Below are 21,926 nucleotides of genomic sequence, written 5' to 3'. Positions count from 1 at the left end.
GGGGGTGCGAGGGACTCGGTGTCTGTCTTCTTGCTCTCTTTAAGTCCAGCCATTCTTTTTACGCGCTGAGTATCGCGGGTCACAGCATCCCTTTAGTCCCCAATCAATCACTGGAGCAAAAGTTCCGTTCCTGAGCTTTGAAACCAGACAAAAGCTTGCTTCCCCTCACTGTCCATCACCCGAAGCAAGACAGCCCCTTCCCTAGGAATTGTCCATCAAAGTTCTAATAAACAAGTCCACCTTTTTAATATTTCAAATCATCCCAATTAAATTAAAGAAATGACTGTTGTTGTTATATCACTTTGACTCAATAATATTTGTTCACATATTGGTCCACATCCTGGTGCGTCTTGTGCACATTTGGACAGATGCAGAGGTGAGGTTTTCCAGTGAGACAGAGCGACCTCGTGGAAATATGACACAGCCAAACAATACTGTGTAATCGATAAACAGGAAAATGACAAACGTTTTTTTATTTGAAACTATCCACGATCAGATGGCCTGGCAGAAATATTTCCTAGATGGAAGTGCCGCTGGAAATAGGCCTAAACTTTTTTTTCCGCGTCTAAGTTTATTCAAGCTTTGTAAGAAATTCTTGAAACCCTCATTGTGGCTCATGAAACACAACAGCAGCCACTGAAAAGCATCCCAAACAAAGCACCTGATCAGCCTTTCATGTCTTAACCTACTCACCTATCGGCCACCACAGCAATACAGGATTCACACCGGGCGGGCACCAGGAGCAGTGTCATTCACCTTAATTTACGCGGGGAAGAGGTATCCCACAGGCTAAGCAGGATTCAATTAACATTTGCCTCTTTTATTGCCTTTGAAAAAGGCACTTCAAATGTTGTCTTTTCTGTCAAAAACGCACACACACAATGGAGGGATGCTGGGTTTAAAATAAGCATAGAAAACGGGGGGGCTTTCACCTGCTAAGGAGCCTATTATTATCCTCATTCAGAACATTATTATTGTCCTCCAGGTGGATAAAACGCCGCACAGGATGACATAACACGGCTTCAAAAGAGAGGGGAAATGTGAGTTGTTTGTTTATGGCTGCTTAGACATTTGTAACAACATTAGATAACGTTTGAGGAACTACTCGCCGTAGCCAAATAATTTTAATTTACACGAAAATGACCAAATTTATACTCCGGTAGGCCTATGTGATCGAATAAATGACAGCGCAAACGCAGGCCTAAAGATATATTAGGGTATTTCACACTTTAGGCAGAAGGCAAAGCAACCGAAATAGGCTCAACATCTATTCTGCCAACCGTAAGTTTGCAGAGTTATGTGGTTTATTAAAACTGAATATCAGAATACTAATTCGAGGATGAAACTGAGAGCCTTTAAAAGGTCCCACTATAACGCCGAGGCAAACTTTTTGTTTGCTTGCGCCTCTCACATTTGTAGGGAAAACATCAGTCTTCCACTGACGAACGTGACGATTTAGAGGGTCAATGATCTTATTGAAACTGGATATTACAGCCAAGAAAATAGAGGGGGCCAATGGAAAACAGAGAGAAGCATGATGCATACCTCGTGTTTTCTTTAAAAGCGACACTGAATCCCCGTGTCCAATCCATTACCGGGGGATGAAATTCAAAGTCAGAAATCTCGCTTGATGAGAACTAAACTGGTTGCATCACATGCTCTGCGTGGAGCGCCTCATCTACAAACACATTATCTGTCAAATCAATTAGTTGCCATTGCACTAATTCAGTGTAATAATTCATATAAAGGCAGGAGTCAGATCACGATGAAAAGACTTTGGAGGCTAAGGGCCGTCCAACACGGAAAGTACAATATTTCTATTAGATTATCATGTCTGCGGTATCAGTGGTGAGTCTGTAGTTACTGTATTGTACTTTGTTTTTTCTTTTGTAATCTCCTATATGATATCACTGTAATATTAATATAGTGTGTGACCAATGTGGTATACTCAATGTCGAGTTTAAAATGTCCTTACCCGAATCGTATAGGCTAATATCACTATTACATGACCAGTCTATATTACAGATTAGATTTTTGCTGTGATTTAGGCCCAGATAGTATCCTTCTAAAATGCAGGCCTATGGGCTCTGCGTATTTGGCCCATGGACCCAGTTGAAATGCTTATGATGTTATTCTGCGTTTCTGTCATTTTAATTTTCTCAAGATTTGACAACATAGTTTAGTCTAGATTCATTTCGCTGAGCTGAAGTGGATCTAAGTATTCCTGAGGTTTGCAACGTCTCAGCATGATATTTTTATCGAGCGTGACATATGGGAATGCAAAACTCAAGCTGGACCAAAAATATAGTAGAAAAGTCAGGGGTAGCTTCATGCAAACAGGAACAGGAGGGGAAAAAAAACTCCTACAAAAGTGCCAAATTGTTGCTGATGATTTATAACTGTGTCTTACACTAACCGAAAAGTGAATTTGACTATTGAGTTCTCAACAAATAATAATAATAAAAATAAATAAATAAGCACACAAATTCAAAGAAGGCCCAAAGTCTTACGAGAGGCATTCAAATTCATTTGCCCCACATCTCCAAAATATGTAGGTTAACATTTTCTTTGGCTTGTTGTCATGGTTAATTTGTAAACACACATTGCCTTAAACTATTTTCCAGTTAATGAGTGGAACTGTAACTAATTTAAAGATACAGCGAGACTTTGGCCTACAATATGAGCACAATACGTTTTATTGTTGTGGAGCCACGGTGAGTTGACCAGCGGATACTTGCCCTGGTGTTGAGAAGGTGAATAACACAACATGCACATGCAATTTGAAGCAAATGTCGTCACACATTTAGGCTATAGTGACCTGTTATTTATGGGACATGGAATATTAAAGCTGAAATATTATAGAACTAGACCATGTATAGTATGACCTAAAGATTAACAAGGAGGAGGAGCCCTAATCAGATGGTGAATGGCTTACTTCAGTTTCTGTCTGTTCAATTTGACCCTTGTCTTCCGTTGACCAGCAGTCAAAAAATCTTCCAAAAACTGATGAGGGAAAATACTGGTGACTGAATGGCTAAACTTTATGCAAACTAAAAGGGAGCCTTGTTTGGACAGGTAAATAAATCTAAGGGGGAAAATTTTTAGCCGATGATATTACAGACACATCCAAACCATACTCGAGGAGGTATTTACTTTTAAAACTCAGTATTAGAGATTTCCACATCTGGACCTACATGATAAACTAAACACAGCTCACACTGTAGGGTAGACATGTGCTTTTTATATGTAGTACCCACTATCAGCCAGTGGAGGGCGTATTTGATGCATAGCAGTGTGACAAGTTTAATCTGAGTTCATTACCAGCCAATATATAATACTAAAAAGGGGGGTTAGTGATAGTACATTATCTTGCTGTCAAGCTATTCTCTTATCAGTTCTACTGTTCTTGTGGACATCACTGCACTGAGACAATGAAGTAAGTAAGTCAATGCAGTAAGTATTCATATGTTTCCTTTATTACTGAAATGTGTTTATGTATGTAAAACAGCACATAAAGAACATTTCTCTGTGCAAATACAATTGGAACCTTAACAACAACCACAGAGTCTCATAAAAACCAACAACATTTTCTAGGTCCTCTTAAATAAATACAATAAGCTTACGTTTTTCAAAGATACCCTATTACTTGTGTCAAATAAGAGGGTGAAAGTGCATTTTCTGAAGTTGGGGGAGGGGGATGTTTAAGAGGATGATTGAAGCAGGAGTGGGAAATAGATTGGGGGGGAAATTTAAGAATCACTCGTTGACTTTGTTTTTGCCATTTCCCCAACAGTGAGGTAGGGATACAATAAACATGCAAGGGCGATTGCTTGGTAAAATCACTCCGGTGTCCTGGCCATCTGCAAATTGAACACTTTTTTTTTTACGCTGAATGGTGACAAGAGGTTCAAGGAGCCATAGAGTGATGCAACATTCCCATTCACAAGCCCAGAGGACCACTGCACATTAGAATGGAAATCAGATAAATATATAGGGCCACATTGTAAAGGTGCTCCAACAATTAGATATCTTTTTTTGTTATACTATATTTGAAAATAGTGTGGGCCTGTACAAATAAATAATTTACACACAGCACACAGTTATGTTCACACTGAGACATCAGCCCAGAATAGCCTTGCATTTCACTGTTGCATCCCGTTACTTTGTTTGGAGTTGCTTTCTTTGAATTCAGTTGAAATTTCTTTGAATCACTAAAAGTCAATTCAAAGTTTAAATGAATCCTATTACTTTCTGTTCAGTAAAGTGCAATATTTGCATTGTCTTAGCAGAGGCATTGCACTAACACAAATTTCTAGGATCTCATGCTAGTGTTTTTATTCTTGTGCTTCTGAATAATCTCAGTTACACACAGGCAGCTAAGGGTTTTTCGGGGGGGCTTGTGAATGGGTCATAGTTTTTAAAATATATACTATAACCTTTGACAGTCACAGGAACGGGAGTGAAATCAAATATATCATTTGATTCAATACTCTCCAAGTTGTTCACCATGTCCCATCTACCAGGATACATGTTCATATGCATAAACCATAAAAATAAGGATCCTCACATGTGGCTTTGAAGATTTTTTTTTTTTTTTTTTTTTTTTGCAAACAGGTAAAAGCTGGCTTTGAAATGCGCTTTAGCCCACCACCTGTGAAGATAGTGACTGAAATTAGACTTAAATCCCGATTCTATCTTTTTAGTCTCTCTCTCTCTCTCTCTCTCTCTCTCTCTCTCTCTCTCTCCCTCACACACACACACACACACACACACAAATCCATCTGCTAGACCTTTCTTCAAAGCCTGATGTGGAAAGCCACTTGCTTCACAGGCCACGTTTAAATAGGCGTAGATGGGAGGCAGCTCCATGTTGGAGACCTTGTTTTTCAACTTCCTTTCTCTGTCAGCTGTGTAACTGATGTGACAGGAAGAGGGAATACTCCCTGACATCCCAGCTGGGTGCTGACTGTGACAGTAGGCCCACACATGATTAGAATCATAATTACAATGAAGTCTGATTGAACTTTTCATTGACTGATTGATTGAGCAGTTGATTGACTGACTTATGGTTCAACAACTTGGGAGTGCAACAAGGTGAGGTACACACAACAACCTGCATTTAGAAAACAAAGAAGGAAAAGTTAACATTTAAAAAATGTTTCTTTACCCAGGTCAAGACCTATCAGTATCCTGACATGCACAAAATAGATAACAGACCATGGGTCAGAATTACTTCATGTCTCTTCCAATTACTTTGAGCTTTGCTGTGGTTTTGAAATGGGTGGGGTTTGCATTTCTGCATCAGTGGAAACGGTGGCATTCTCCAAGACAAGTTCAATTGATGACAGAAAATCACAAGGGTTAGAAGCCTTAACCCACATAATAACACCTATCCTGCTTGACACCAGTCTCCATGTGTAACAACTATACTTGTGGACTATTTACAGTTTGGGTTGTGTATACAATTTTCTTTTTCACTGAATGATACTTTGGAGGCTTCTCAAATAACCATATAGATCTCGATATAAAACAAAACAAAATCCATCATCTCAAAACTCAGATGTGAACATTGCGAAATATCTGTACAAGAGTGCTTTGTTGAGATATAAGAGTGAATCATGGACAATTATCATACAGTGAGAGGCATAGTGGGATATGCATATTATTTAGGGGAGGGGATGGGCTTTATGGTGGGAGAGGGGGGGGTCATAACCTACCCTGGAAATGAGGATTTCACATTCAGTCATCAAACCAACCATAGCTTAGCCCTGCATTTTTTTTATTTATTTATTTTTTTTAAATGGTCTAAGTCTTGGACAACTTTGCTCATCAAGACATCTTGCCAACCAGGCCTACTGCAATTTTAAGTGCATAACTTATAAGATTATCAAGGATCATGTCGGCCTATTGCTCCAAACAAGATGAAGGCCTTTAGGTGTTTGCTATACGGTCGAAAGGCCATTTTTGGACGATATTTATTCCTAGAAAAAAGTAAAGGGAGCAGGATTATCATGTGCCAGTAGTATGTACATAATCACACACCCACGCACAACAGTAATCTTCATCATCAGTCATCATCAGGCGTTTCTCCGGGAGTTATTGGTGGCGGATGAGCGGCCTGTCTCATGGTCGGGTCTGTATTTGAGCCAGCAGATCAGCCATGTGACCACCACCGAGAACATGGCCAGGATGCTGGCTACCGACAAGCAAATGGGTCCCGCCGGCGAGGGAGGACTGCTGTGACTGTGCACAAAGATCAGGCCCATGAACAGCAACACCAGCATAGACAGAAAGGAGAAGATCACGCAAACGCAGCCGGTGGTCAGCGCCACTCTCTTACAGCTCTGACAGCTGTCGTAGCGCACCGAGTCCTGGGAGAGGGTCGTGGCCGTGGATACGGTGGTGGACGGGGTTGCCTGGCTGGCGGTGGACGCCCCCGACGCTTCTTCCCGGCGGAGGGCGATGAGCGCGGGGTGCAGCGGGGGAGGGTACGGCGGCAAAGCGTCCTGAGGCAGGGGGTCCGAGTCGATGTAGAGCGGAAAATCCTCCGTCACCTTGGTGTTGTTGGGCAGGTTTTGTATCCGGTAGTCCGGCACCGGGGTCCGGTGGCGACAGACGGGGCAGCTGATGCGCCATGGCCGCTCCTCCCTGAGGTGCAGCGTGTTCAGGCACTCCTCGCAAAACGTGTGCAGGCACTCCAGGATCTTGGGAGCCCGACGGTCAAGGTCGAAATAATTGTAGCAGATTTTGCATTCATATTCCTCGTAGGGAAACGCCGTGGAGGCCTCGCCGGGGGGTTCCGCTCCGTTTGATGCCAAATCTACCTCTGCCATGTCATCTTTCGCCATTCACATTATCCGGTGAACACAAAGGGAGCTGGCAGACAGATGCTGATGACGGTGCACGTCTCTCCTCCTCTCCACCACCTCTCCTCCCCGTTCATGAAAACGCCATCATCCCCTATGCAGACATGTGTTGGTGTGTTTTTATAATCCCCAAAACGTCCTTTATAACGATCCAGGCGTCTGCGTCTCAGCTTAAATGCTCGGTTGTGTGGGAATGGATGATGTAATGGCAATGACTCCAATGCGAGGGCTCATCCATCCAGAGACTGCGCGCATCCCACAAAACAGAGAGAGGGAGAGGTAGATGGTGAGACAGAGGGAGGCGGCGATCAGTCGCTCACAGCTCTCGGATGTTGTTCTCTCGGTTTCCCTTTATAGTCTTCTGGCTGGAGAGAGGGTGCTGTTTTCTATCCGCTCGGTGTGCAGGGCTTAGACATACAGCAGTCGACCAGGCAATGAGTCCCATGCCTGACTGTAACACAGCATCCCAGACAAAAGGATGAGCTAATTTGGTGAAGTCAACCAGGCGCGTCAGTTCACTGTGCCCAAAAACAAAGCCCTGGCATCTAATATCATTGAGCCTCCCACTCGAACCTCCAAACCCAACTTAAAATTAAAGGATCAAAGTAAAACAATAACAATGATTAACAAGACATTCGCTCATTTTTTTGCCAAGGGATGGCCAAGTTAAGTTTCTTTTTTAGTTCTATAAAGTCCTATCACAGTGACTCAAATGACCATCTGATGTGTTAAAACAGTAAAAAAAATACTTAATCAGAACAAAGAATCCAGTGTTGTCCTTTAAAAGTAACAGGCTATGATTTGATTTGGAGCAATACACCTTCAAAAATGGGTTTTGCACAATTAAGGGTGTGTTTTCTTTCTAAGAGAATAGCACCAAACAGTCGTTTGTGATATGTACAAGCAATAGAATCCTATTTGTTAACATGTAAAGGTGGCAAGTTAGCAAATTATCTCACCCAGATACAGCAAAGTCTGAACCAGATGTGACTGTTTTAAAAGATGGCTTCCAAATAGATTGACCTTCACTCTGTAGTATGACAGTAAAAACCACAAGATCAAATTTGGCCACTGATAGGCTCAGGCACAGACCTGACTGATGCTCATGTATGTCAAGTATCGGGATATTGCTTGAAATAATGAAATTAATAGAATTTGATAGCCTGTGCTTGACAAAGCTTGTCAATACAAATGATTTTATTATAAAAAATCGCTCATTTAGATCAAGTTATCTCACGTTCTGCTGAAAGGTGAAGTGATAAAAGACGATGGCCCATCTGCAGCAGTGGCTGACCAATGTTTCAGAGCAAAAAAGAGCAGACACAATGTAGGTCAGGAATTTCCCACATTACAGATACAAATGAGGCCTTCATGGATCCCATGAGAGCTTGTCCCAGGAAACCCCATATAGCAGGAGGATTTTTTTGCTGATTTATTAGTACTGTATATGAGGGAGGTCATAGTGAGAGTGAAACCTAGGGTTGGAACATTCATGTGTAGGCTATATATATATTATATTCTCCAGGAGGGAGTGAAGATAAACTAGCTGGGTACCTTTAAGTGGGTCTATATGCTCTTGGCAAGGGATCCTCATCCAAAAGTTGCTGTTTTTAGAGTCTATTAAAGTTGTTAATCATCACCATGATGTAATGTTGGAGAGGCCAAGACAGTTTTCATAGTGCAGCAGTCTCTTCGTTTATGTCATCATTTCTTTGGAGGAGGATAGACTATCACATATTAACTTGCATCTATATACCAAAATATTCACCTCTCTCTCTCTCTCTCTCTCTCTCTCTCTCTCTCTCACACACACACACACACACACACACACACACCTCTACTGTCTCTCAGTTCTTTCATTCCCAGTATTTTAACACATCAACTGTATCTTGGCAAGAATATGTGTAACAAGTAACAACAGGTTCTTGAACAAAAGGGCTTGCGGTGATCTTTGCGCTTTCTCCAAAACACTTGAAGTAATGCCGATCTAACTGCAATATAACAAATAGCCTCGTTTTACAGCTTATTTCTCTCTGTTGTCAACAGTTGCATCAGCCTTTCTCTCGATTAAATCTAAGGTACATCTTTTTAAAGAGTCAGATCCCATTTTATCTTATTTTTGTACCTTTAATGAGGCTACCTTACTTTCTTTATGGAATAAATCTGTATTGCTTTGTGATATGAATTCTTACTGCTCATTGACCAAGACACTGTCAGGGTGTGGGGCTCAAGTCCTGGATCGTGGGATAAAAGCTTTCACAAATGGTCATGTGCTCTGATTTGTGAACCATCCCAGTCTAAAGGTCAGGAGAAACCTTGGCGCTTTAGCACTGTTCAACACTGCCTGGCCTGCCCTTCTCTAGCCCCGCCCCCCTACGCACACCTGTTGCACACACCAACCGCACCTGAGAGCCTCTCCCACCGTCAGAGATGCGCCCAGCGAGGGCAAATACTCCCCTCCACTATTTTTCCTGTCTGACAAGTCTGAATGCAACCGTTCCTTCACCGCCTCAAGCTGACTTGACATGCTAGAGCTCCTGGCCTACCTCCATGATCCGGAGCTTGTGGCCCGGTTCCAGAGACGGTGCGGACTCTTCCTCATCGAGGCCGCGCATCACAGCGGAGGGACTACACCCGTCTCGACGGGAAGACAAAACCGCAGCGACAAACCACGTGGACACCTGCGGGAAGCCAGCGACCACCTGGACAAGACTGCGCACTATAAACTCAAGGCATCTGGATCTGCTAATGGTGTAAGCTGTTCACTGCAAAGAATGATGATCTAAAGACAGACGTGACTTTGATTTTCTTTTGGATAGCATTAAAATAGTGAGGAAAAAATAATGGCATTATTCCTCATGTAAATAGGCCTACACATGGCGAGTTTTCAGGGATCAAGAGCCAACGCCTTGATGTTATATTTAGTTCAAACCACTTTTACTTGATTCTTGAAAAAGGCTTGCACAAGTCAAAGTGCACTGGAGACAAGTGAAACAGGTCTCTCCCAATTGGTAGAGGTTTTCCCCCAACATTTATTAATAAAAATAAGATTTGAGGCCAGAATAGGCTTAAAAGTTTGAATAAGCAGTCAGCATGGACTTTCAGGCTTACGCAGAGATATTGCAAACTGCATGCTCTGACTGGCTTTTCTTGCTTGTCTAGCTGTCTCGGCCTTCAGATTGTCTGCAAGATTACACCTTGTTTGTGATGTTTATATTCTTATCACTCTTATAATTTTCCTTGGGTAAACACCTTTCATTTATGAACAAAGTGGCAGTGACTAACTCAGCTGACCCAGATTGATATGATTTCTTTTATTGAAGATACTAAACACAGTGGATGAGGGTGGTGCTCAGCAATGACAATGAAATAAGTACCAATTTTCTCCAATTAGTCCTTTCTAATGAGTGGATATATTTAGTTTCTTTAATTCCTTATGAAGCTTGTCCATCCAAACAGATGGCTGTAAATGATTTGCATGATTTTAAACTAACAGAGGTGAAAGCAGTCTGAAAAATCAGTTGCATCATGCTGAAAACTGTTTATGTAGCTGTTTATGTCAGGATAACGAGTTTGAGAATTGAAGTAGGCACTTCTTACTTGAAGGCAATGCAAGTTTATTTGCATAGCACTTGTCAAACACAGGGCAATTCGAAGTGCTTTATGTAAGATTGAAGAAGACATAAAGACAAAATTAGAGAGCGAGAGGGAGACTGGGAGGGAGGTAGAGGGAAAGAAAGGGAGAGAGAGATCAAAATCAATTTTGTATGGCAGGACCGCCTCTATGTTTACTGCCAGTCTAGAAAATACTGACTGTTGTGAAATAGCAGTAAAAAGATGCTGGGATCCTGGTTTGATGTCATTACTTTTGTCATACCCCTCCCACACTGCAACGAAGAAGGGGGTGCAGTGAACAGAGTGTAAGTGTTGGGCTGTGGGATGGGTGGGAGGACCACATGACAGCATGTCAGGAGGCTGCACCTGGTTGCACAGTATTTTAAAGTCAACTTAATCTGTTTATCTTGCACAGGACCCAGGCAGGCCTCAGTATGAGGTGAGGAACTGGCTGCTGTACTTCCTCTTCCTGCTCTCAGCAGGTCTGGGACATGAAGTCTTCTACATCACCTGTTTGCCCTGCATCCACTGGAACGTGGACCCCTTTCTCTGCCGACGCCTTGTTAACATCTGGACTGTAAGTCACAGCTGGAAGAAGTGTGGGTGTGGGTGTGTGTGTGCATTTGAGCTGGAGAGAAAGACTTGCGTGTCTACTTGCCCCTCTGTCAGTCTGACCACCACAGTGTGCTTGTGCTCCAGCCATCAGTTTCATGCCCATCTGTTTTACAATGCCACATCTCTTCTCTCTCCCCGCTCCTCCTCCTCCGTCTCCTCACCTTTGAACCTCCTTTCATCCCCTCTCCCCTCTCCCTTGAGTGACCTGTCTCTGACACCATGTCCATATCCCCAGGCTTGGGGCCAGTAGGGCCAAGCTGACCAGGGCCCCTGACAGGGTAAGAGGCCACACATGAGGACACATCAGTGGAAAAAGACCAGTAAGATCTCTCCCTAAGATATTTACTCCAACAGAGTCCAGTGTATTCTGCTGAGACCCTCAAAACATGTCAGATGCATTCCTACAAGTCACGTCTCTGACATGTCTACGGACACGCAGACACACACACACCCACACAGTGTGTGATGGGCAGTATGTTTGTGTGCCCTTTGTGTCCCTGCCTCAAGCTCATGGTGTGTGTCCTGCGTCTGAACCCCACATTCGGCCCCCTGGGGAAAGGGGATCCCATTCTTCTGGAGTACTGACTGCACCAGACCCTTGTCAACTCAAACACTGCTCCTTTCAACCACACATAAACACACACACTCACTCACTCACACACACACACACACACACAATCCTGCCTACAAAACGCACTCATTCCCCTCCCTCTAGTTAGGCATTACCAGTTTTCTTCTGTGTTCTCCTCCCTCTAGTCTACCAGCAGTGTGTTTTATTGGCCTCATCATTGCTCTGAGCTTTCTCTCTCTGGACCGGCCATTTGGTCTGTCAGCCCTCAGGGTGCATCACACTGCACTTTAAACAACACCCCCCATTGTGGTGCTGGAGTTATCTAAGGTTCACACAGACTGCACACACACCCACACACACTCACACACATACAAAACAATACAATAGAACCAACAACTGAAGTGTAAACATCCCAAAAAAGACTTGCATTCATGAGCGTAAAGACTGAAGTTACATATAAATGCCCATAAGCACACAATATGAGTACATGTATGTATGTAGACATGCACACCACATGCACGTGCCTGGTGTCCTTCATTACACTTTGTGGGCATACATGCCCTACTTACAGGGTGACTTTGGTTGACTTCGAAAACAATGACTGTCATTAACCATATGGCCATGAATTACATGAATGTTTTATTCAGCATTACTGTGGTGTATCATTATGCAAATCATAAATTGAATGCGCTGCACTGAATACAAAAAGTCTCAAGCTATATTTTAACATAAGGGCACATAAGGCTTTTCAAGATTGGCTAGAAAGGTAGTGTGAACATTGTGTTTTTGTAATATTAAATTTGTATGGCATGTGTATAAAAAGTGAATATGATAGACCAAAGGACCAAAAGAAAAAAAAAAATCACCGGCAAACTATCAGCTATGATTAAAGGAAGACTTTTATCATTGGCATCACTAGAGTCTGCTCGGCAGAACTGAGACTATACAAGACCTCAGAACAGTAATGCATGAAAAATAACACAAATTTATCTTTAAAAATAGAGGCTTGCAAGACTGTAAGCAGGTCATCAAAAGCCAAGTAGCCTACAACTTCACACGGGACCCACACGGACGACTGCTCCTCCCGCCTCACTGAAGCCATCGCGGCCCAGGACAGCACCCGTGCGGCTGGGATGTGGCATATTGGCTTCCCACTGCTGTTCCATAGTCATGTTATGGAGGAAAATGTTTTATATTAGCAAGCACTTATTAATTATAGCAAAGGGACAGCAGTATGACTCCCATAGTACAACTAGACAAAACGGTGTTATTTGCTGTGGGCAGCTCCACGGGTATTCATTATTTTAATTTTCCCATGGCTCTTCTGTTAACACTTAAAACATTGTACTGTTGCAATATCATTTGTGTCCTGCTGAGAAGTTGCCCTGTGGCAATTTGTTACTGCGAGCATTGGAGAGCACTTCCGCTACATTTATAGTAGTTCAGCTGTATTTTGCTGTAGCTTGGTTACGGTAGATCAGTTAAATTGAACTTTGGACAGTGGTTTTAGTAATATTTTTAGATAAATTCCGCAACTGCCAAAACAAGAAATTGGACTTTTACATCTATTTTTATGTATTAAAAATATGAAAAAAAAAAAACAAAAACCACTGCCTTCTGTTGGAGCTGAAACCGTAAATCCAGATTTTTAACAAAGCTATATTTCTGTTAATTTAACTTTGCTGTGCCTCTGCCTATTTTGGTTTAAAGTGAGTGGTAGCTTATTGAAGTGGCCTCCCCAATTCTGGTTAGCCCACCTGAGCTGTGTCATGTATTGGAAAAAAAAATAAACCTGTGACCAAAGCAGCTACTAATCATATCTCTACAGAGAAAACAAACATGCATGTGTTCCTCATACAAACAGTGACCTGTTTAATAGCTCCCCTCTTCCACCCCCACACATTCACTCACTCCTACCCGCATGTTGACAGATCAAAGTCCAAAGCTACACTGGGCTCAATCAATACGCTTATTCATGAGAAAACACACAAAAATACACACCAGTGTGGCTGCCTCTGTGTGTGTGTGTGTGTGTGTGTGTGTGTGTGTGTGTGTGTGTGTGTGTGTGTGTGTGTGTGTGTGTGTGTGTGTGTGTGTGTGTGTGTGTGTGTGTGTGCCCTGACCTATCTTTAACTCTTCTCCTCATGTGACCAGGCTGTCCCTAGGCCAGTACTTTGATTTGACCCACACAAAAGCACCAATATGAGGCTGGGGTGACGGCTTTATGGAGATGGAGGCCAGTTGGACTGAGTGTGTAAGCATCCTGGTGGGGGTATCACATAAAACACACACTCGGCAGTGATGAGCAGCAAAGGAGCAAATGCAGATGATGTTAACCGTGTGTGAATACTCTGTCAGAGTGAATGGACGGACTCGGCGCTGTCCATCCTCTGTGTGTGGCACAGTACACGGGACCAGTTATTGTGCGTGTGGGTATAGTGTGGGTAGATGCAAATGTTAGAATAGTGAACTTAACATTCAGCCATGACTACAGGCAAGCACAGATGGACATTTGTGGAAAGAACAAAACACTTATTGTCATAGGGAGAGATATTCTTTCTTTCTCCTCCCTTTCCCTCCCTCTCTATCTCTTGATCGACTGAGTTAGTGCTTTCTCTCTCTCCCTCTCTCTCTCCCTCTCTCTCTCTGCTCTGGGTTAGGTTGCTATCTCTGTCTTTCAGTTAAAGATTATTGGCAAAACCAAACGATCATTAATGTTGCCAAAGTATGACGAGGGTTTGTACACCAACAGAAAATAGAGCCAGTCTAACAATCTCTTACGGCTAAGCTGAGGCAATCTCAAGAAAAAGGCGCATTTTTATGGTGAGGAGAGAGATTCTTTCTTTCTCCATCTCTCTGTCTCTTTATCTACAGAGTTAGCTTGTTATCTCTCTTTCCCCCTCTCTCTCTCTCTTTGCCTCACTCCCTGTTTCCGCCTCTCTCTCTCTGTCTCTACCAGTTTAAGCTGCTGTGCTCACACCAGGTCAACAGACCTACTTTTATATCTCGTTTGCCATGGTAACAAGCATTTTCTAATTACAGTGTCAGTAGAAATGGTAATAACAACCTCTCTATTCTCTCCCTTAAACACACACATTAGTCTCTCTCTCTCTCTCTCCCTCGCACTCCCTCTCTGCTCCTTGCTAAGACAGCCATTCATTAAATATACAAGGCAGAGCCTTAAATAAACCTGGAGCTTGAGCAGGCTGCCCCTCTGAGTGCCACTGGGGATCTCATGAAAGAGAATAGGCAGCACATTTGGCAGGACACACACCCATACCCCCCCACCCCCAAATACACACACACACACCTTGCATTGAGTGTGTCATTGTGTCAAAAGTGTAAGCCCTCTGTCTCCACACCAGCTGAAGACGCTGCGTCAGCAAACCATGCCTAATTCGATTCCTAGTTTCCTACAATAGATTTAGTTACTGTACGACTGCAGTATCTGCAGTTTTTACCAGGGTGGGTCTGCACTCAGGCTCAGGTTTTCTTTTTTTCTTTTTGTGGAGATACTGATTACTTATTTATGAGTGTGTGTGGTTAGTTTTATTACTGCATAGGCTAATCAGTAGTGTGCTTCCTCCACTCTTTTTTTTTATCATCTTCCTCCATCTCCACTTTCTGCTTTTGTGGCCAGCAGAATGGAGAATCACATTAGCAATGCTCCTCTGTTGTTCTTTTGTTATTCAGCTGTGATGATGTCATATCTGGTGCTTATAACTGATACGCTCATGTGGTTTTGTGATTGATTCAGATATTGATTATAAATGACAAATCTAAGCCTACACTATTGTGAGACAGGAAAAAAATATACGAGTAAGAATGTCTGTTTTTTTTTTTTTTTTCCTGAACAGACTATTTGCATTTAGGCAAGAACAATGTATTAGATCACACAGAGCAGTTGTTTGGCAGTAATTATAGCTTAACCTCCCTTGGTATTTGAACTAGGATCTTTCTTTTAATCTCTCAGCACTGAGTAAAGCTTTTATAAGAAGCTTCATTGTATCACCAGAAATTGGCCACAGTGTTTTTAAACAGAAGCACAAAAACAATCTTATAAGAACAGATACTGATTTGAAGTTGCTGGTGGCCAATATATTTTATTCCAGAATTTAGTGTATTTTATTTTTTTACTATTTCAAGACAAAATGAAATCAAAAATTATGATAAAATAAAAATGAGTAAAATAAAATAAAATGGAGTAAGTGTGTCACCCCAAAATTTATTGTGGAAAGCTTCCACTTCACAATATGAAAGTCTTTCTTGAAACACAGGATGATGACAAGAATAATAATAATAATATTAGTGATAATAATACATATTATGTATAGAATCTGATCAAAATATTACATTGGAATCGCATCACGTTAAGGTCTTCCCACGTTTCCTCCCCCCTCCCTCAGCTGGTGATGTACGTCGGCCAGCTGATGAAGGACGTGCTGAAGCTACCTCGGCCTCTGTCGCCCCCTGTGGTCAAACTGGAGACGCGCGTCATTGCCGAATACGGCCTGCCCTCCACCCACGCCATGGCCGCCACTGCCATCTCCTTCACCTTGCTGCTCAGTGCCACTTCCAGGATACAGGTGGGCATCACCGCTGGCATCACCAGTCCATTACTTACTACCTCTTGGGAGAAGTACGTTTTTTTTTTTTTTTTTTTTCGTAACACCCACAATCTTGATTTCATTATGTCTGACTTGTAAAATCAAGATAGCGGCTGTGTTGTTCCTTTGAACGATCCAGGATATAAAATAGCATTGATGTCCAGTGTTCTTGTCATCCTTTATAAAAAAAAAACAAAAAAAAAAAAAAAAAAACTGTATTTGTTTACTCAACTTATTAGTGGGTAAAGTGTCATATAATATTCCTGCTAAATATTCCTGGTTTTAAATTATGTACTCCTGCTTTATGAGGATTATGAAGCCAGAGCTTTTGTTTCTGGCACTAAGTGGATGTCAAGCCATAGTTCTAACACTGATTTGGTATTTCATTAGTGATGCCAATGAATTTGGCTGTGCTATAGATCCCTCTAGATCAGTAAGGCGCTCGTGAAAGCTAAACTGGGAAGGACTTAGTGATAGCTCACAAAGACGTTGAGGCACTGTGGTACAGAGAGCCTGTAGAGGGAGTTTGTTTACTGTCGGCTGCATGGGATGAGGGGCATGGCCCTCCTGTCCATCACTAAGTCCTGACTGAACCGTTGGACAATGGGCAAGAGGGGGCGGAGCCAGCAGTCATCATCAGTCACCATCAGCCACACCCCTCCCAGCTGCTGTTTGGTCTTCTGATGGACTCAACTGAGTCAATGACTGTCAATCTAAATCTCCACCTCTCTCTTTCACTCACACTCTCTCTCTTTTTAAATCTCCGTCACTCTGCCCGCCAAATCAATAAAAGTCTCAGTCTACAGTTCAATCAAGCACTGTGTTTAACTTGCTCACTTAGTGTAGAGGGTTATTTATTGGTAAATTTGCCAAACGCTGAGTGATTTACTTAGTTTGTCATCTGTTTGCAGCGCTCAGGCTGTTTATGAATGTATTCACATCATTTTGGCTACTTGGTCATCGCGTTTTCTTGTAAAACTGTGCTCAAGGTCAGAGAAAAAAACTAAGCAACTTGAGAAACACACATACAGTAGAGCATTTAATTGCTGCATAAATTCCTCAAGGATTCCCTTAGGGCTTGCATAGCTATAGATGAGTAGTGGGCTGTGGCAGAGGGCCTGAATAGCCTGAAGGCCCTGAGGCAACTTTCCTGGTTCCCGGAGCAGGTCGGAGGTCACGACAGTCAATCACAGAGTGACCCCCTCCTGTCCCTGGCATCCTTTGTGCCCATTAAAAAAAAACCTCTTCATGAACTGCCGCTGAATAGGCTTCCAGCTGCAAAAGACAGGAAAATACACAGGAAAAAGAGGGAGAAGAGGAGGGAGAGGGGTGGAAGAGGGTGGGTGGAGGAGGTGAATGAATACACAAGGCCTCTCTTCTCACTGTTATTGAAATGGAGGAGGAAAGAAAATCTGCTGCCATAGGTAAAGTAGGGAGGGGAGGGAAGAGAGGACGGAGAGACAGTAAAGGAATAAAAGAGTGATGACCGGATGATAGACTGCATGTCAACCTGCTCGAATGGGCGGCTGTCAGAGGGAAGATTTACATGCCTCTATTAAGAAGAGTGATGAATGGACGATTTGATTACAAACTAACAGGAAAAAGAGGAGGATGGGCTGAAGGTGAAAAAAGGTAAAACAAGTGGAGGATGACAATTGTTCTTGTGTCTGAGCAGAGGAATGAAAGGAATTTAAGGATGGCGCCATTCCCCATCGCATGCTACACACTGCTGTCACAAACCTGATCTTTGATCGGATTATCTGGGAGTGCTGCTTGTCTGTTGGTCATTGTGGTTGGGTTAGTTTTTGTGATTGTTCATGGTGTGTGTGTGTGTGTGTGTGTGTGTGTGTGTGTGTGTGTGTGTGCGTGTGTGTGTATGTGTGTGTGTGTGTGTGTGTGTGTGTGTGTCTCAGTTCCAGTTTGAGGTGGGTCTCCTGATCGCAGTGGTGCTGTCCTCTCTGGTGTGTCTCAGCCGTCTGTACACGGGCATGCACTCAGTTCTGGTGAGCTAGCCTCCATTCACACACACATGCTACAGTATAAAACATTCAAACCCAATGCAGGATTCATTATTCATATCCGCGTCTGGTTAGAGTGTCTGGTTGGAGCTCCCCCAGTGATTCAATATGCACTTCAGAGTAGAGTCTTTCATCCTGCATTTTCCTGATGACAGATTTAGTCACAATGACTTACGAACTCGTCTTATTAGAGACTTGTGACTCCTTAATGACGCCTGAGAGAAACCTCACTATTGACATAGTAGGCTACTTGATGATGAGTGTGAACTTAACCACTTTTGTTGCTACAGCTTTTGAAGAAAAATCTTTTCAAATCATCTTTTAAAAATGGATTATTATTATTAGTAGTAGTAGTATTTTAGACTGAACTTGGGGAAAAAGTTCATATTATCAGGCCATCCACTTTGAGCTACAGAGATACTCTATGGACCTATACATACTGTTGGCTACCATATTTTTTAGTATTAATTAAAATGATATAATCATCATTATCAACACACTCAAAAACATTATTTTAGTAAACAGTTATCGAAAAAAAAACCTACCTACAAAAAACGATCAAAAGATTACAAAAACCACAGCGTCTTTGACAGTCCCTGTCAGTCAAGAGCAACTTTGAATCCTCCAAACTTTTCTCAGCAAATAGATTCCATGCTGCTGACCTAATCACAGCAATGAGGCCAGTGATATGAGCACAGGTCCAAATCACATGCATAAAAAAAGTATGCGTCAGCCAGCAGACATTCTTACAGTGATGGATGCACTACAGAGAAGAAAAGGACAAAAAAGGTAGAAGGAAAAAGGATTGAGTGCTCCACACAGCTGGAGGATCCCAAGTGAAGCTACACCCATCACACACACCCATCTAGTTTCTATACCCATTTACTGGAGAAGCAGAGGACAATTCTGCAGAGGGCCATCAAACACGAACCTTGTGAGATGACCCCATCTGCCCAGGGTGCTGCGGAGTCCCCAAAAGAAGCCAGTCTCCACCTGCAGAACATCCAGATGTCATAGTAGCAAGTAACGAAGCCCAAGAGGAAAGATGAAAATGATGTAAGCTCTAGCTCCACCCGTAGAAAGCTCTAAATGATGTAGAGCAGCAGAACATCAAGATTGAGGCCTTTGAGGAGGATAAGGAAGCCATTTGCAAGCAGATCCAGGCTGTAGAGAGAACGACTACAGAGCTCGAGCTGCAGCAGCAGAGAGCCCTGCATGATGGGAAGCAGCAGGCCATCAAGATCAGAACGGCCCTCAGCACTCAGATGGCAGACAAGTCAGATGGGACCAGTTTGGGCATGAAGTTTCAGCTGATGCAGGAGGGCCTCGTGAGAGGAGTGCAGTCCTCAAAGCAAAGGAGCTGGAGGATTCCTTCCAAAAGGAGAAATACGAAACCCAGAAGATTCAGGAGACGCTTCCTGGACTACCAGTAGTCTCAGTGGGAGAAAATTAATGGGCACCCTAAACGAGGCTAAAAAGCAGATGGAAGGCAAAATTCTTAGGAGAAGACCTGCCTCTTCAAAGCCAAGAGATGATACCCAGCAGGCCCTGGAGGAGAAGGAGCAAGAGCAGGCCAAGAGAGAGTCCAGCATGTTGGCCAAGATCCCTGGCCTGGAGAGGGAGAAAAAGGTTTGGAGAAAAAAGTTCAATAAATGTCACATGCTGGGAAGACTTGGCAGTGCTCAGGCCCAACCAAGAAGGAATGAGAAGAATCAGGATAATATGAAGACTGGGTCAATTTCCAACAAATGCTCCTGCTTCTTCAAGAGAAGATCCTGAGCACATCAAGACTTGTGCTCACACCACTCACCATCACTTACCCCCAAAACCCTCATCCTTTTTATTTTTACTCAATAAAAAATCTTATGCACTGCCTAAATAGTTGTAGAGAATTACAACTTCCACCACAGTCAACGTGTGAGAACAAATTTTTTTTCTTCTATTTAAATGCTGATTTTAAAAAAAATCTAAGTTTCTCTCTCTCAAATGAACAAACTCAGATATAGAAATGTGGTTCGACTGTGTTACTCTACATTTAGCTTGTCTGGGGTCACATTATCACCTTAATTATCGATGACACCTTGAGCTTAGTCTAAAATAATTTACTCATAATACAGCTGTGAAAGAAAGTACAGCTAAAGTATGAAATAGATGGGTATATATTTGGAATAATAATGTATAGGGTATAAGAAACTAAAAGTTTAAAATCTCATACACTTCGCAGCCCTGGTAACAAAAAATACAGCTGTAACATTACATTTTTACTTAGTTTTCAGGAAGGTGAATTTAACTGCCATCCCAGTATGACCTAACTTCACTCTAAGGTGTTATTTGTTATGGTATTTAGAACTATTTGGTGATCTCATGACTGTATATTTATCTATACATTGCTGTCACAGTAATAGCACAGTAATTCTTTCCCTATGCTGTTTTTAGGATGTGATCTGTGGTGCTTTGATCTCAGCCGTCCTGATGTTCCTCACTTACCCATACTGGGACACGTTTGACCGCTTCCAGCTCACCAGCCCCATCTCCCCGATTGTGGCGCTGGCACTGCCCCTCTTCCTCAGCTACACATACCCCGAGCTGGACCATTACAGCACCACACGGGGCGACACAACCACTATTTTAGGAGTTGGAGCCGGGTGCTCTGTGGGGTACTGGGTGAATGAACAACTTGGGCATACTTTTGAGCCCCAGGGGGTGTTACCTGTACCTCTACCCACACTTACAGCAAATACTCTGGCATTAGGCACCGGCCGGTTCTTTGTGGGGGTTGTGGCGTTAGTGGGAACTCGACAGATCGTGAAGACGGTGAGTCTGTGGGCATTGTACTCTTGGTACCGAGTACCACAAAATGACACAAATGCCAAGAAGAGGAGAAAGATTGAAGTGCCTTACAAGTTTGTCACATATACATCTATTGGCCTTGTTAATTCTATATTGGTTAACAGAATCTTTGTTCTGCTGCATCTGCTATGACCCAATGGTATAACACAAATAAAATACAACTTATTTTTCTCACACAACTGACTTAAATTTATTGAATCATTTTCCCCACACAGCCTCTCGTATGATCAGTTTTTGTTGTGGTTTTAATCATGCCAGTTTGGCTCGTCTTCACAAAACCTGTGCAAACCAGAACGTCTTCAGGAAATATGTCTAGGTTCACTGCCATTTCCTCACGAGGGAGAGCTCCACCTTGAATCTGAGAAGTTCATACAAGTCAGGAAAACCTGATCAAAACCAGTTCAGCTGAAACTTTGCAACTTCTTTTCAGTCTCACCTCTGTCTTGTCTTTACTTTGCAGTGCTGTGTTGGGTTTGAATTGGCTGTCCTCTATGCTGTTCTTTTTACACTCACGGGCAACACGCAGAAAAGAGTCAACTTGACACTACAACAGTAGACCTGGGAAGGAATGCTGGTGCACCTGTCGGACATCATTGCAATGCATTGCATCATGCAGGCATCTTGTTATGATTTGCTTTCATATGCAGGAACATTTTAACTTTGAAAGAATCTAAGTATCAACAAACAGTTCATGGAAGTTTGTATATTTGTAACAAATAAAACCCTGAAAAATAAATATAAAAAAAGATGCAAAGTACTCTCTTTAAAAAGTTAATACTAGTTG

The 21,926-nt window shown here is 42.6% G+C and overlaps 2 protein-coding genes across 2 annotated transcripts; one reads left to right on the top strand and one right to left on the bottom strand.

Annotated features, from left to right (window-relative positions):
* Window positions 1–3,454: 3,454 nt before the first annotated feature.
* On the bottom strand, window positions 3,455–7,042 carry rnf228 (ring finger protein 228). The gene has a single exon (XM_030066197.1). The coding sequence runs from the start codon at window positions 6,846–6,848 to the stop codon at window positions 6,078–6,080; it is 771 nt and encodes a 256-aa protein (XP_029922057.1). The 5' UTR covers window positions 6,849–7,042; the 3' UTR covers window positions 3,455–6,077.
* Window positions 7,043–9,221: 2,179 nt separating this feature from the next.
* sgpp2 (sphingosine-1-phosphate phosphatase 2) lies at window positions 9,222–21,825 on the top strand. Its single transcript, XM_030066807.1, has 5 exons — window positions 9,222–9,619; window positions 10,897–11,058; window positions 16,074–16,253; window positions 18,188–18,277; window positions 20,729–21,825. Exons 1-5 carry the CDS (start codon window positions 9,392–9,394, stop codon window positions 21,272–21,274), a joined length of 1,206 nt encoding a protein of 401 aa, XP_029922667.1. The 5' UTR covers window positions 9,222–9,391; the 3' UTR covers window positions 21,275–21,825.
* Window positions 21,826–21,926: the final 101 nt, after the last annotated feature.

This window comes from Myripristis murdjan, chromosome 13 (assembly GCF_902150065.1).
Source record: "Myripristis murdjan chromosome 13, fMyrMur1.1, whole genome shotgun sequence".
In the NCBI taxonomy this organism is placed as follows: Eukaryota; Metazoa; Chordata; class Actinopteri; order Holocentriformes; family Holocentridae; genus Myripristis; species Myripristis murdjan.
Note: the sequence above shows the minus strand (reverse complement) of the source record. Positions and strands in the feature narration are given on the sequence as shown.